The sequence below is a fragment of the Quercus suber genome, unplaced genomic scaffold (assembly GCF_002906115.3).
Source record: "Quercus suber isolate HL8 unplaced genomic scaffold, Cork oak 2.0 scaffold_235, whole genome shotgun sequence".
Lineage (NCBI taxonomy): Eukaryota > Viridiplantae > Streptophyta > Magnoliopsida > Fagales > Fagaceae > Quercus > Quercus suber.
This window is the reverse complement of record NW_027069692.1, coordinates 183981-199140: the sequence shown is the minus strand read 5'-3', so window position 1 is coordinate 199140 and position 15160 is coordinate 183981. Positions and strand designations below refer to the sequence as shown.

Sequence of the window (15160 nt, the reverse complement as noted above, 5' to 3'; positions counted from 1 at the left end):
TAAGGGCTATTGTTTGATTTTTAGAAGTTAACGTGAAGGAAGACCTATTCAAAAGAGAACGATATATTAGACAAATAGTGCAGCATCATATTTTGAAAATACTATGCCCAAAAAATATACATAAAACTAAACATCAGCAAATACTTCATTATAATCAGTATCAATATATATATATATATATAAAAACAAAAATCTTATGCAGAGGAGTATATGAGCTTCTGTTATATGGCGCTCTAATATTTCATTTAGCATTTTTAACCTCATTTCATTAAGTTTTTTTTTTTTTTTTTAACTATTATCCAAAAGATCACATTAATTTTTTTTAACTATTATCTAAAAGATGGGCTGTAATTCAAAATTAAATTAAAATCAAACCAAGCTTTATGAAAAGCTCACACCCACTTATTACCTTACATGTTATGACCTACACCTGACCCTTCCAGGTTAACTTTTTCCGGCATTCTCTAAAATATGGGCTAGCATCATAAAATAGGACACACACTTTGAAAAACTTTCTCTACTATAAGTGCTACATCAATATGCTCTTTCCTCTTCCTATCACTGATAGAATTTTTGCACAAAAATGAATTATTTCTACACCATCATCTTTTATATGGTGGAATCTATTATAAATAAATAAATAAAAATTATATGATAGAAACAATAATTCCCTCAATTTGTTTTTTTGTTTTAATTTCTAATGTAGAAGACTCTTGAAGTCAACAAATTATATGCCCAAGTTGTCCACTCTCTTTCAAGGAATGTAAAAGATAATTGTACACTTTAATTAGCCAAAATAATTAAATAATTGTGAAATTCATTTAGGCTATATATATTCATATTCTTAATTATGTATATTCATAATAATTTGGGTTCTTTTTATTTTCTTCCTCTTGATGATATGTATATTATAATTGAACATAAGATGCATGTTATAGGACCATAAAGAATAGTTAGAAATTATTTTTAAAATAAAAGTATAAAGTTTTCACACATCGCGCGGGACATCGACTAGTTGATGCAAACTAGCCGAACTAATTACCAAATAATTCAAGAGCTTTTCACCCCTAAAAAAAACCTTTGATAGTGTACTGGAAATTTATGAGTGGATGCTCATAAATTTATAGACAAGTTTACCTCATTTTAGAATGTATGCAAGGGCCCAAAGGTACAAAATATTAAATTAATTAATATTGGATGTGTTGGGAAATTGTCTCAAGAGAGAGGGAATAAAAAGTGTGAAACCAAGAGAGAAAAAAAGGAATTTTCACTTGGGATGTAACACAAGGAGAGAGACAACAAGGTTTGGGTTTAAAACAACAAGAATTTGTGAAGCTTTGTTTGATGTTGCAAAATGCCAAAGAAAGAGGTGCCGCAGAGAGAGAGAGAGAGAGAGAGAGAGAGAGAGAGAGAGAGAGAGAGAGAGAGAGAGAGAGAGAGAGAGAGAGAGAGAGAGAGAGAGAGAGAGCCAGCTAAGGAAAGCTAGGTGGAAAAGGGAAAGAAGAAGAGAAGAAAGTTAGGGAGGAGAGAGCAAAGTGTTGCTATCTTCGAGAAGATAGCCAAGGAGAGCCACGTGAAAAAGAAGAAAACTAGAGAGGAGAGAGCAAGTGTTGCTTCCTTCGAGATAAATAATTACCAAAGAAAAACAAAAAGGATTTTCGTTAGCTATGAGACACAAAGGAGTGTGAGAGAGCAAAGAAAAACAATGAAATTTTTCTTTAGCCGTGAAACATACACTAGTGGATTTATTATTACATTTGGTGAATCTCAAGTTAGGTATAAACTTGAGAATTATTGTAATTGATTTGATAATAGTGAATTAATTTAGTTTGTCTAATGGTTTTTCCTTTCAAGGAGAAAGGGTTTTCTATGTAATTATTTGTATTCTTGTGTGTGATTGCTATTTGGAATTGGTAATATTAATTGCCGTTAAATTAAACTTATGAGTCACGCATTGAAACTTTAGGAAAGAGTATAGTTTAAACATGAAACAACAATATCAGATAATTTATTTGGTTTTATGCCATGACAATATGCCATGAAACTATTTTCTTACTTCAACATCTAATGGAAAAATATAGAAAGGCCTGTAAAGATCTTCGTATGGTTTTTATTGACATAGAAAAGCATATGATAAGATTCGTATAGGGTTTATGAGTTTATGTGGTGGATTTTGGAAAATAAAGTTCCAATAAAGTATATTAAGTGATGAAGGGTACGTATGATGGAATTATAACTAGTGTGAGAATAAGTGTAGGTGACATAGTACTAAGTGTGTGTGCGTGATGAGAAGAAGTGTTAGGCTTCAAAAGAGAAAATATTTAATCTATGGTTGAAAGTAGAAAAAAAATGAAAATCAATTTTTTTATTAAATTTTTAATAGTGAGATTAATCATACTAAATCAAAGAAAAGAAGAAGATGAGAGAAAGTAGAAACTCGTGTCTCACTATAATCAAACACTCAATTTTATTAATCAACTCTCCATCTCCTTTGAGAGAATCTACATGTAAAATTTTACCACACCAAATAAAATAAATAAAAATCAAAGTAAAACAAGTCCTTCAAAAGCGAATACTATAATAATAAGATAATATTCATCAATTAAATAAATATCCTAGAGAGAATAAACACTGTTTTAAAAAAATAAATAAATAAATATATAGTAAGCACTGATAACAACCACCACAATATCAATTTTCATCGAGTATTCGATTAGCAAACAAATAGAAGAAGATTTAGAACAAGTAGATAAAAAATGAATCACAAATAAGTTCACAAAAATATATTAAAGAAAACAAAACTCCATACCTGTAAAAAGAATGAAGCACGTAAGCTTTCATGTAGTAAAGAACACCAACCTTTGTTTTGAAAGAATGCCCACCACTCTCTCTCTCTTTCTCTGTGGCTTCACTCTCTGATTTCTGAAAGCATTGAGAAAAACCTAAAGCATACTGTGTCTTTATATAGGCAGCTAAGGCAGGCCTTAGACCTAGTACTTTGTAGACTACTACAAGTCCCACGAGTTCAGCATTTTTTCCTAAACCCTAGCTCCGTGATAACCGACCGTTTCTTTTCCACCACGCAACTATAAAAAAACGAGGTTTATTGTAAAAGAATTGATCTAGTGTCATGCAGTGCAGAACAAGGATGTAGACAACATTGGTTCAAGGGTCCCACTATATTACACGCCTCAAATTGTCCAATAACATTTCGCCAAATCGCAACACGGAACCAACATTGTGTAGGAAATTGTAGTGAATTGTGATTCATATTGTGAGAGGTATGGTTTTTCATTTTCCTTTTGAATCTGGAACTTTGTATACATATATTTTTTTTTTGTTTTATTAGGGATCGTATAGATTATCAGTATATTCCAGAGATATTTTTTCAAAATATATCACAGAGTTCCATAACTATATATATCACAGAGATTTCAAATCAAGTTTAAAATGGTAAGGAGAATAACCTAAAAATAAATATTGTGTGCATCTCACGTGAAAAAAAAATGTGTGTATTTAAATACCTTTTCTTAAAATTTAAAAAATATATATATTTCCAAGAAAAAAAAAATCAATTAATTAAAAAAAATACACAAATAAAACATTATTAACTCTGAAAAAAAAAAATCCATAAAAAAAACTCCAAAAAAAAAAAAAAGCATTATTCATTTAACATATATTTTTTAAAATTATATTTTTGTTATCATCCCAATTTTTGTGTGTAATAAGAGAAAAGATCCAATTTATTGTTATACTCAGATAATTAAATATACAAATTTACAATGGTAGTGCCAAAATAATTGGGTACATTTAAAAATGGAGTAGTTTTTCAAACTTCTCATTAATTTTTATTTTTAAAAGAAAATATGTTTGGATAGATAAAAATAAAATGGTAAATTGCAAATTACACCCCTAAAGTTTGGGAATAATTGGATTTTACACTCTGAAGTTTCAGAATTTGGATTTTACCTTCTAAAATTTGGTGATGTTTGGATTTTATATCCTGACATTTCAGAATTTGGATTTTACCCCATATAGTTTAGGAGTGTTCGAATTTTACTCCTTAAAGTTTTGGAATATTTGTGTTTTACACCCTAAAGTTTCAGAATTTGGGAGTGTAAAATCCAAATACTCTTAAACTATATGGGATAAAATCTAAATTCTGAAACATTAAGGTGTAAAATCAAAGCACCCCAAATTTTAGGAAGTAAAATCCAAATTCTAAAACTTTAAGGTGTAAAATCCAATCACCTCTAAACTTTAGGAGTGTAATTTGCAACTTACCCAAAATAAAATAATAAAAAAAAAATGATATGCAGTTAGGTTTGGGATGGGAGAAGCTTTTTCTAAACCTAAACTTTTTAAAAATGATATACACCAAACTTATCCCAAAAACATTTTGAAAAACTTAAATCCATCCTCAACCCGTCTCCCAGACATATTGCATATAGAATACCACTATAATTCTCAATTCAAACTACTAAAACATTAAAAATATTTAACACCCAAATCAAATGATTTTCTGTCCGATGATTTTTTTATATAAAACACAAAACAAAATATAGTGTTTAATTTGTGTTTTATATATTCATGTAATTTTCAAAATTTTAGATTTAGAGTTATTACTTTCCTATGATTTTAAGTGTTTTTATTTTTTAATGTTTCCCTAGTCTATAATCCTTTTATGGTAATTGGCTAGGTATTAATAAGAAATTTAGAATCTTTTTTAAAATATTTTTACTTGTCAGTCAAATTTTATGATTATGTAAAAAAAAAAAATTGAAGCCTATGATTTCTTTTGTTCTTGAAATTAATCTGTTACATTTCTTACGGATATTCCGTTATGGCATTATGTTGGTTGGCACGAGAGCCATGGTTTTGCTTGACTTAATGGCTAACAAAGGGAACAATAGCTCCTTTTATAGTTTTTTTTTTTTTTTTTTGGTGTGTAAACTGTGTGTTTCTGTCCAAGTGTACGTGCACCTCCTTGAGGCACGTGCGCACAAAGTTTGAGCACGTACCCTTGGTGATGTAAAGTAAACACCACATTTTGCAACTAGTGAGAAGGGGTTTATTACTTGCTTCGCGACACTAACTGTTGCATGCAGTTTTGGTATTGGCATGTGAGTGTATTCCCTTATCTCATCCCCCTTCTCCTTTATATGTGTGTGTGTGTTTCTCAAATTTTAAATAAATAAATAAATAAATAAAAAAAGTGTCAAGTGAAAAATGATAATTTTGGAAATACAAGGGTAAAATTTCATTTTGAATTGTTAAAAAAGTATGAACATCATCAACACCTGGAGTCGTTGTTGTGAAACCAGCCGATTCGACCAAGTTAGCCGAGATGGTTGTTTGGATTATGGTTCAGCCCCTATATTGTTTTTGGAAAAAAAAGAATACTGGAATTAGCCAGCTCCAAGATTCGAACTTGGTTTATCTAGGCTGATATGTATGTAAATTATTAGTCCACAAGTTTTGTGTTGGTAAGATATAGAAAATTATTATATATAAACACAATTTATGAATTAAATATATTAAAAGAAAAAATTGACACGTCATGATTTGACCTCGATTGAAACCTAGTTTAATCTCAAAAACCTTAAACCTCTCAATTTTCTGTATCTTTGAATGTTTGGGTTTCAAAACCATGCCTAGAGTAAAAGTGTAGATTGACACTTTGATCTAGAATTGAAGTGATGATTCGTATATAGAAAACCCCCAAATTGGCACTTCAAACAAACTCCTAATATTGAGTTTTAAATAATTTGCTTGATTTTTCTGATGGCTACATTTATTTTATTATCCTGGTGATACATATTATAGGTTAGATAACCCTAAAATGAACGAGTCCTAATAGTTTACTAAGGGCATGATTGGTAACTATTTCTTTCTAAAATGATTGAAAATAACTATTCCTTATTACGTGTAACAACTTTTTAAATTATTATATTTGCAAAAAATAAAAATTTTCCATATGCATAATCTTTTACCAACTTTGAACTTTCTAAACTTAACAATGAAACTTGTGAATAGGAATAGTTATCCAATTATAACATCTTTTATTTCTAGTAATAAAAATTATTATTCCTAAAGTAATCTTTATTCATGGCATCAAAATTTATTCATGGCATCAAACGAGCTCTAAGGCTCCGAGTCTCTTCCTCAATAAATAGGTGTAGACTCGACACATCTGGGGAACCAAGAGCAGAAACTTTTTTATTGAGAGTTAGAAATCTAAAGGAGGGTGGGTGGGTGCACCATATCTAATGTAAACTCACAATCCTAAGCAAGAAAACACTATTTCTTAATGGAGTAGAAATATGGGCTGTGAACCCATTTTTATGAAGTGAAGAAATGCGAATCATTAGGAGAAATTTTGGGTAAAAGCCAATTTGTGTGGTTGGATAAAATTTGAGCTTTTTTGCTCCTTAAAATGATCTCGATCCAAGACCCATTCATTTTCCCCTATAATCGCACATGGTTGTGTTACTTGTGTACCAAAAGGGAGACCTCAATTCTCAGCCTCTCACTTCATACCCTAATGTTGGAGAAAACTAGTTCCTAGGGAATTAATCTTAAGACAACCAGCTTCTCCTAATTCATGCATAATTTTTAAATACTCCATAGAACATGTGTAGCGTGTGATTAAGCCGATTTGGTTTAAGACTGGATCAGATAAAACACTTTTTTTCCTTTTTTTTGCTGAAAAGATAAAACATTTCCTAATGAGGAACAGCTCTCCTGCCTCATGCATGATTTATAAATACTTCATAGTCCATACAAACAAATCTATGAGGCAATTAGGCAAAGCTGGTTAAATTTTAATTATGGTACTTTAATTCTCATGAAATCAAGATATACAAAAGCCGTAAACCAGAAGATTGCCTGTTCTAGTAGCAGAGCCTAAGCACAATATATATCTACAAACATCTGTGTATGAGAGAAGGAAAGAAACGTGGCTATTCACCATCTCTCCATACTTCCCGTAAAAGTTGATATCTGACAACCTTTCGATCTCCGTCTTTTTTCAGCATCAAGTTGGGTTTTGCTGAAGTAGGAGAAACCCGGAAGTTGTCTATTACAATTGAAGAGATGGGTGAATCCAACTCATCAAGCTCATCGTCACTAGTGTATGATTTTCTTAGCACTGATGACCCGCTCGTCGTAGATTGACTTTTGACCTCTCCAATGATGCCTGTTAGTGAAGCTGCTGGAGGTGGTTGATAAATTGTATGAGCAGCATTGCATGGAAAGCTTTTGAAGGAATCTTCTTCAGACTCAAGGTCCTAAATCAAAGCTAAAACAGTGAGTTCCATGCAAACAATCCTATGCAATCTTAAGAGGAATGCAGATTAGAAATTAAGAAGGGGAGAAAATATTTGCGGAGTAAGTGGGACATGGACTAACCTCAGAATCCAAGGCCTCAAAAACAGCCTCTGGAATTGGGTCTGGGCAAAACTCATCTGGGACAAAATTGTAAAGAACCCTCTTGATTAATGATGCATCAAATGAGGGGCATACCTGCAGATATTAAAGTTAATCAGTGAACAGAGTAACAAAAATCAATTGAAATCATTGAAGTTACAGGATTTCACCTCTTTTCTTATAGACCTATCCGCAAGCATTTCAAAAGGAAGCATCATGAGATCACTCAATGCATTAAGGAGATGGAAAACCTTGAAGGATGTCTCATATTCCACTTTCTTGTCACCATCAAGTTCAATCCCACCTTCACTGTCATCAATGTCAAATAAATCTGTAAGCCATCTTGACCAGTTACCTATCTGACAGCACAAAGAAAAGAGAGCAAAGAATTTTAATCAAGAGTATGCAGAATTGCTAATCTTCATAATGATAGAATTTGAGACTATCTTTTGTTTTCATTCCTTTTGAGAAGTCCAGAAGACAGATTTTTATACCTTCAACATAATCATGAATAAGAAAGTTCATACAAATCCAATATATCATAACTCAAGAAAGCAATTTAAATTGATCCCCAACTGAAGTTGAAAAGAAGCGAACTTCAAAGAGGAAAATTTCTTGTAAGACTCTGATGGAAAACCACATAGAATTGGTCTCAAAGACCACTGTTAAGTATAACTAGGACCAAACTCTTTTCGAAGTAGCTTCTTTGCATACCATTAATAAAAAGGTTGCAATAGTGTTATCAAAGTGGACTCATCTTGCATATTCCAGGAGCATCTGTAATTCAATCAAATTTGTAATTTCCAATTGACAGGTTTCTCTGTAGTGAAAATGGCCACAAGTTCAGGAAAAGGTTTTAAAAGTATCCAAAATTTATAGTCAACAAATCATATCTGTTTTTTGGCCAAAGACTTCTGTCAATTCTTTTTTCTTTTCTTTTTTTATTACAATTTAATGAATGCACCTCTGTCAATTCTTTGACACCATATTCTGACAAGTGAAAAATAGTTTGTGAGATATCAAGTTGAAAAACATTTCATTTCTAGGGGCCCACAAAAACATCAGGAAGGATACAAATTTTGAAGATTGTCACTGAAGTAGATAAGAACTGTAAGTCTTACAAAATAAGAATGAGAACGTGATAAAATAATGAAAGCGGCTGATAAATGATGATATCAAAGTAGCCCATATTAAATTTTTTATAAAAATACTCACAGCATTTTTTAGCTGGGCACCAGACCCAAAGCTTGATTTTCCAGCCGGAATAGGGAGAACCTTAGAATCACTAATGGGATCAGAAACAGGATCAGTTGGCATCTCTTCAGCTGATTCACGAAGAATAGCATTGAACATTGCCACATCTAATCTGGCCACCAACTGCTCCATCACCTAGAAACACAACAGATATTCTATCGGACTTCATTTCTGCAATAGTAAAACTAATCTTAATATTCAGAGAAGACAAAAACATGTATCATATGGGATAGGAGGAGGAGGTATAGTCATGCCCAAGTATCATATGGGATATGAAGTGGCACATGTAAACACTAAATATATCAGCAGTATGCTACTAGAAGGGAATTATATGCTAAGGTCACCTAGAGAAGGCACCCATTTTAAACATCCTGAACACAAGTGTAACTTCAGGTGCTTTTATCATTGAACTTCATTAGACAATATCCCAAACTAAATTCCAGCCTGATGGAGCAAAGACCAAATTCTTACTTTTGATTCCTAGAAGTGCAAAGAGAACTCCATTAATGAGGGGTTTGTAAAAAAAATAATTCCACTGAACTAGAGTGTTGATGTAGTTCAGACCGCATATTGCATGTAAACCACATTACAATAGAGCACCAATAGAATTAAGCATATTGATATCATAATGCTAACAAAGAAGCAAAAAAACAACTGCATAGATTACCAAGAAAATATTCTCCAATTAATTACTTTTATTGCTTATGTATCCAATCAAGCATACCTCACCTACCAGAATGACTTCATCAACTTCTACTTTCTAAGGAAATATACTTCCCCACATATGGTTTCAAATATGACATGAGTGTACCAATACACAACTTGAAGTTCCAAATTTCAATCAACAAACTAGAAATGTATCATTTAAGAATCTCATTCTTGTAATACACATTTGAGGAAGGAAGCTTAAATGCGTTAACATACCAATCTAGCCAGCACAGGTAAGCAGCCACACTCATGCCCTCCAGCTCGAAGTGGACAAAGTCTTTCACAAGCATCCTTAAAAGCCCTTTTCCAAAGATCTATGGAGAAGTTTCCCTGCTCCTGGTCACCTATACCATATCTTGTTCCATGGGTTTTCCTTGAGCCTGAGCACTTAGCAGCAGCAGACTGCATATGTGGAGTCAAAGTCTGAAAACAACCAAACAATGAATCAAATTAGCCAACAAAAGTGTATCAAATTTTTCTATGAGAAAGAACTCCATAGGAAGAAAGAGAGAATTTGACCTGCCACCACACAGACTCAGTGATTCGATTGAAGATCCAAGTTTCAACATTTTCCAATGCAACTATAAAGGTTTGGGGGTCCTCCCAGTCATCAAAATATTCCACTGCATTATTTTTCTTTTCCACGAGAAGAGTTGGTTGACGCTGCTTCAAGGAAGACCTCTCACCCAACCCATTCCCACCACCTCTACTGCTGATGTTTGGTCCAGCAGAAAGTTGCAATTTGTCAACAGCCTGGCTGATGATTGCCCTTAACAAAATTGAGTTTGACAACCAGAAAGTCAACCTGTTTAAAGAAGGAGAAACATTCAACAAAAAAACCCAAAGAAATACATGATTTTGGAAGCCCTGGAAGATGAATATTTCCCTGAAGCTTTCTGTGGTGAATTAGGAACCCTGGCATGAGTAATATGTATCACTAAATGACAGTTAACTGTCCTTGGCTGAAGCTTACTGGCACTTTCAATTTCACCAATAAACACAATCATTTTTCTATATCAATGTAAATAAAAGAACCGGGTGCACTTAAGCGCAAGGACCTCTGGAGCCTAAGCATAAAGTGTAAGCACGTGCCTAATTGAAGTGAAGCGCACAATTTTTTTTTTTTTTAAATTAATAAATTTGAAAGTAATTATTAATGGCCAATACAACAATCAAGTCATTTTATATAATTAATATAACATTTATATAAGCCCCTCCTTTTGCAATTTTATGACAAAAATTGCAATATTTTAGATCAGCTAGATATCAATACTTCATCACCATCAATATCCTTTCATGAATCTCCAGTAGCCATAATGTGCTATGACTAATTACTAATATTAATTAATAATTTAATTACTTAGTATAAGAAAAATAAGAATTAGTCAATATAAGATTAATGGTGGATTATGGAGTGATTCCAGTCCAAAATGGGTCTTATAGCAGTGTATAGCAGCGCACCATAAAATGAATTTTATATACCAAATCTTTATATCAATAGTGTTAATATCACATGGCTACAATTTAGTTTTGGTTTTTTTTTTTTTTTTTTTGAAAAATATATAAAAGCCCAACAAAGCACGCTCAAAGTGCTCTTCTTTGAATGTGCCTTGCTTTAGAGGCAAAAAATGCTAGAGCTTTGGCGCTTCGCGCTTAAGTGCACTTTTACCAACACTGTTCTATATGATGGAAAGATGATCATTTAAAATCTGCCATACTTATAATGCAACATCATCTGCACATGCTTTAAAAATTCAACAAAGTGAGGTCTTTTACATACCTTGGAACATCATTTCCACATGCTTTAGCAACCAGAACTAATCCCGAAACAGCAGTTCTAGCTGCACTGGCCCTCTTAGCTGGGGACCTTGCTTTACAAGCATGAAGATAAAACCTAGAAAGGCGCCGAGCCGGAGCATGTACCTTAATTGCAGAACTCCCATGCTCAGCAACCACTGAATAAAGGGAAACCTCAACAGCAGCAGCTTCTCGCAACTCTTCCTCAAGAGTTTCAATTTTAGATTTTAATTCAACTTTGTCATCAGAAAAACTACTAGTCATTTCTTTACTTTCACTAGTTGAATAGATACTGGCAACCTCAACAGCGGCAGCTTCTCGTAACTCTTCCACAAGGATTTCACTTTTAGATTCTAATTCGACCTTGCCATCAGAAAAGCTACTTATTGTTGCTTTATTTTCACTGATAGCTTTTGGTGAATAGGCAGCAGCTTCTCGTAACTCTTCCTCAAGGATTTCGCTTTTAGATTCTAATTCAACTTTGCCATCAGAAAAGCTACTTATTGTTGCTTTATTTTCACGGATAGCTTTTGGTGAATAGGTCCTGGCACTAGTAGCTTCTGATGAATAGGTCCTGGCTCTAGTAGCTTCTGGAATATTATTATTGTTTCCCTGTTCCATGAGCTGACTATCGCCAAACATCACACTGCTATTGGAAGAGTGAAAAGGGAATTGAACAGACTTCACATGCCTTAATTTGTTAGTTGGAGGGACACTTTCCTGAACTCGAAGTGAATTCCTGCTGAATGAAAGAGTATCATTCCTAAATTTGACTTGCTTTCGGGCAGCATCGTCTGAAAATTTATCACCTACTTCATCTTCTAAATGATATTTCTTCACCTCTAAAGTCTGTTCTTCCTGTCCGTTTTCTTGCTGCTCCTTTTTCTCTTTGTCCTCAAAACTGGCAACCTTAACCCAATCCTTTGCTAATTCTGATTTGTACTGCAATTTAATTAACCAAAATTACACAACTAAGTTTGTTACGACAAAATAAAGACAATTGTGTCCATATTACTCCATTTGCCAGGTTCAGAAGTATTAAACTGATGGACAATTGCAAGTTGCAACCATATCATTTACACACTTCTCTATGAACATTTTGCAATATTTTCATTATCCATCTAAAAGAATAACTGATACATCCAGTTGGACTCATCAAATGGGTGAATTCCATAAATATTTTCCAGACCTATGTACTAGAGTGGCTTAAGAACATACCACAAGTTAATAAAAGCTACATCATGTTTATTCATCTTATAATTACCTTAAAGACGGTACAACTTGAAGAATTCATCAATTCAAAAGAGAGTCATACATTTATGTATGAACTAATTCATCCAACTAAATCCAAAACTAGTCAAGAAGACCATAATCCACACACCGTACAGATGAATGAAACCACTATTGTCATGTTTTAATGCATGGGACTGGGCCCTTGGCATTTGAGCTCACTCACCTTATTCCAGCTTGACTGTTCATTTAATTTGGAATTTTTTCAAAACTACAGAAATATTTAAACTAAGAATTATTATAATAATAAAAATAAATAAAAAAACACCATGAATTTTGAACCACATAAAGCTGAAATTCGATTCCAATTCAATTCAGAGCAGCCAAAAAAAGTTAATATAATTTCTCAATGACACCAATACTAACGTTTAATGCAATAGAGGAAGTACATTTTTGAGAATGCATTTAGTGAGAATAATAAGAAACAGACAACATTGAATACCTGATCACTCTGAAGTGGTGAAACTCCTGCAAGTGAACTTCCAGTAGTCTCAAGAGCAGAAGAGGTAATGGTTCTTGATGAATGTGACGAAACATCATCATCTTCCTCATCAGTAAAAGAGGCAATCTCAGCTTCCTCATCCTCCCCTTCATTTGCCAATTGCAAAAACGATTCACTTCTGTCCTTGTCCAATGAAACTTCCTTTGACGAGCTGCCCTTTGATGATGAGGTGGGAGTGGGACTATCTCGCAATTGCGAAACCGATTCACTTTTTTCCTTGTCCAATGAAACTTCCTTTGACAAGCTGCCCTTTGATGATGAGCTGGGACTATCTCTATTAAGAGGTTGAATGTTAACATAAAGAACTGGCTGCGCCGAGCTCTTAAAACCCCGTTTGCAGTTCAACTGAGCACTTATGGTTAAAGACTCCTTGATAATTCCATAATCTGCAAGATTTATCACAGCTGAGCCCAAGAGTTGACCTTTCACTGCCTTGTCCTTTCGAGGTTCATATAAGCAAAACTCTAAGCTATTCTTCTGAAAATTTTCACGGCCTGTGCCTTTTCTAGACACCTCCTGACACAAAGTAATGGGAAGCCTGAAAGACTCGCTGATTCCAATTTTCCCATCCCCAACACCACAGCTAAAAGACCCAGAATTATGATCACCATTTTCCCACTGAAGCAACACAGACTGAGAAGATTTCAAGGATTGTGATGGGGTCCATGGCTTCACCTCCTGTACATGGATGAGGTAATCAACCTGAATTGGCACACTTTTTCTACTCTTTGATCTTAACCCAAGTACCATTTTAACGAAAACTGCCCGTGTAGCCCTTAGCCGGTATGACTAATCACAATGCATCTCCTTTTACAAAACCACACACAAATGAAGACAACCATAAAGAAGAATCAAAATCCATTTAAAACTGATGGGAAAGTCCACATTTTAACACACATGCACAATGTATTGAAAGAGAACAAGTAGTGAATTTAATTCCAACGAATGATGCAATGCATTGCAATGAAGTTCATTCACCAAAACATTAAAAAAAAAAAATGGTGAACTCTGATTATAAGAAAGAATATGAACACAAAAGAGAACGTGGGAAGGTCTTCAAATCTAAAATTATTAACAAACTTGGGTTTGACCCAACACAATCATTGAGCTATATACAAAGCAAAAAACAATATTATAAAATAAAACATGCTATAGATGCCTTAAGACTTAAGAAAATGAAATCAGAGATAACAATAATAAAGAATAATCATTCAATTTAAAATAAAAGGTGGGCGGTAGTCAAACAATTATATTCAACAAGATTAAAGGAAAAAAAAAAAAAAAAAAAGTAGATGATCATTGTCACAATAATCCAGGCAAAGTGGCAAACACAAAACTGCATCAGATCCAAATAAAAGAACAGAAACATAAAGCATTAAGATTAATACATGAAGTAGCAGCAAAATAAGCCAGAAAGGTATAGACTTTAGAAAAAAAAAATGTGAAGATCAGAGTTCTGTGACTCTGTGAGTAAATGTACGTACAGTAAAAATGAGTAAACCAGAGAGAGAGAGAGAGAGAGAGAGTTTACTGTTTAGAGTGATGATGATGATGGTGAAGAATAACGCAGAAGATTAGCATGAAAGGAAGAGGTTGTTGGGCTGTGGTTGTGTGGGTTGGGTTGGGAAATTCTCTGTTTCTGTTTGTTTGTTTGTGAATGCAGAGATTGTCAGAGTTGAGGTGTTGTTTTCTTTCTTTGGATGGGTCAGAGCGTGAAAAGTGTTTTGAATAAAATGGAAACTGAAAGACCAAGAAAAGCAAAAGGCAAAAAAAAAAAAAAAAGAATGCGTGTTGGCTTGGGATTAGGAAAAATGCCTTTTATTTTTGGCTATTATCATTGCCTTTTCAGGCTCTCTGTGTTGGATACCAACACCAACTCCTTGGTTTTTATTTTTTTATTTATTAGTATTTCAAATCTTTGAGGAATCATTCGTTATGATGGACATCAATTATTTTTTGTGTAAATAGAGACAGAGATTGATTTTTAGATTTTTTATTAACTTTATTAGTTTACTAATTGGTTTTTAGTTTTGTCCTAATTAATAGTGTTTTTTTTGGTTGAGAAAATTAATAATGTTTCTTGACTCATTTAGCTCTCAATAATTGATTATTTATTGGGATAATATTTCCCTTTATCCTAAACTCCCAAATTTAAACCAAAATAAAATGATATTTTTATCC

The 15160-nt window shown here is 33.2% G+C and overlaps 1 protein-coding gene across 2 annotated transcripts; it reads right to left on the bottom strand.

Annotated features, from left to right (window-relative positions):
- Positions 1-6803: 6803 nt before the first annotated feature.
- LOC112015061 (uncharacterized) lies at positions 6804-14723 on the bottom strand. 2 transcript variants are annotated; one of them, XM_065780421.1, is made up of 9 exons: positions 14511-14723; positions 12920-13786; positions 11171-12129; positions 9910-10195; positions 9607-9813; positions 8644-8817; positions 7599-7787; positions 7411-7524; positions 6804-7289 (listed from the first exon to the last, which is right to left on the bottom strand). In XM_065780421.1, exons 2-9 carry the CDS (start codon positions 13727-13729, stop codon positions 6963-6965), a joined length of 3066 nt encoding a protein of 1021 aa, XP_065636493.1. In that variant the 5' UTR covers positions 13730-13786; positions 14511-14723; the 3' UTR covers positions 6804-6962. The 2 variants fall into 2 exon arrangements, with proteins under 2 accessions (XP_065636493.1, XP_023903191.2); XM_024047423.2 differs by having other exon boundaries at positions 12920-13783.
- Between the last annotated feature and the right edge of the window lie 437 nt (positions 14724-15160).

Bases quoted from the DNA above. Each gene is read 5' to 3' on its own strand.
- LOC112015061 (XM_065780421.1), bottom strand. From the start codon at position 13,729: ATGGTACTTGGGTTAAGATCAAAGAGTAGAAAAAGTGTGCCAATTCAG. The intron at 12,130-12,919 runs GTATTCAATGTT...ATTAAATTGCAG, and splicing joins CACCACTTCAGAGTGATCAG to TACAAATCAGAATTAGCAAA. The intron at 7,290-7,410 runs GTTAGTCCATGT...GCTTTGATTTAG, and splicing joins TTGAGGCCTTGGATTCTGAG to GACCTTGAGTCTGAAGAAGA.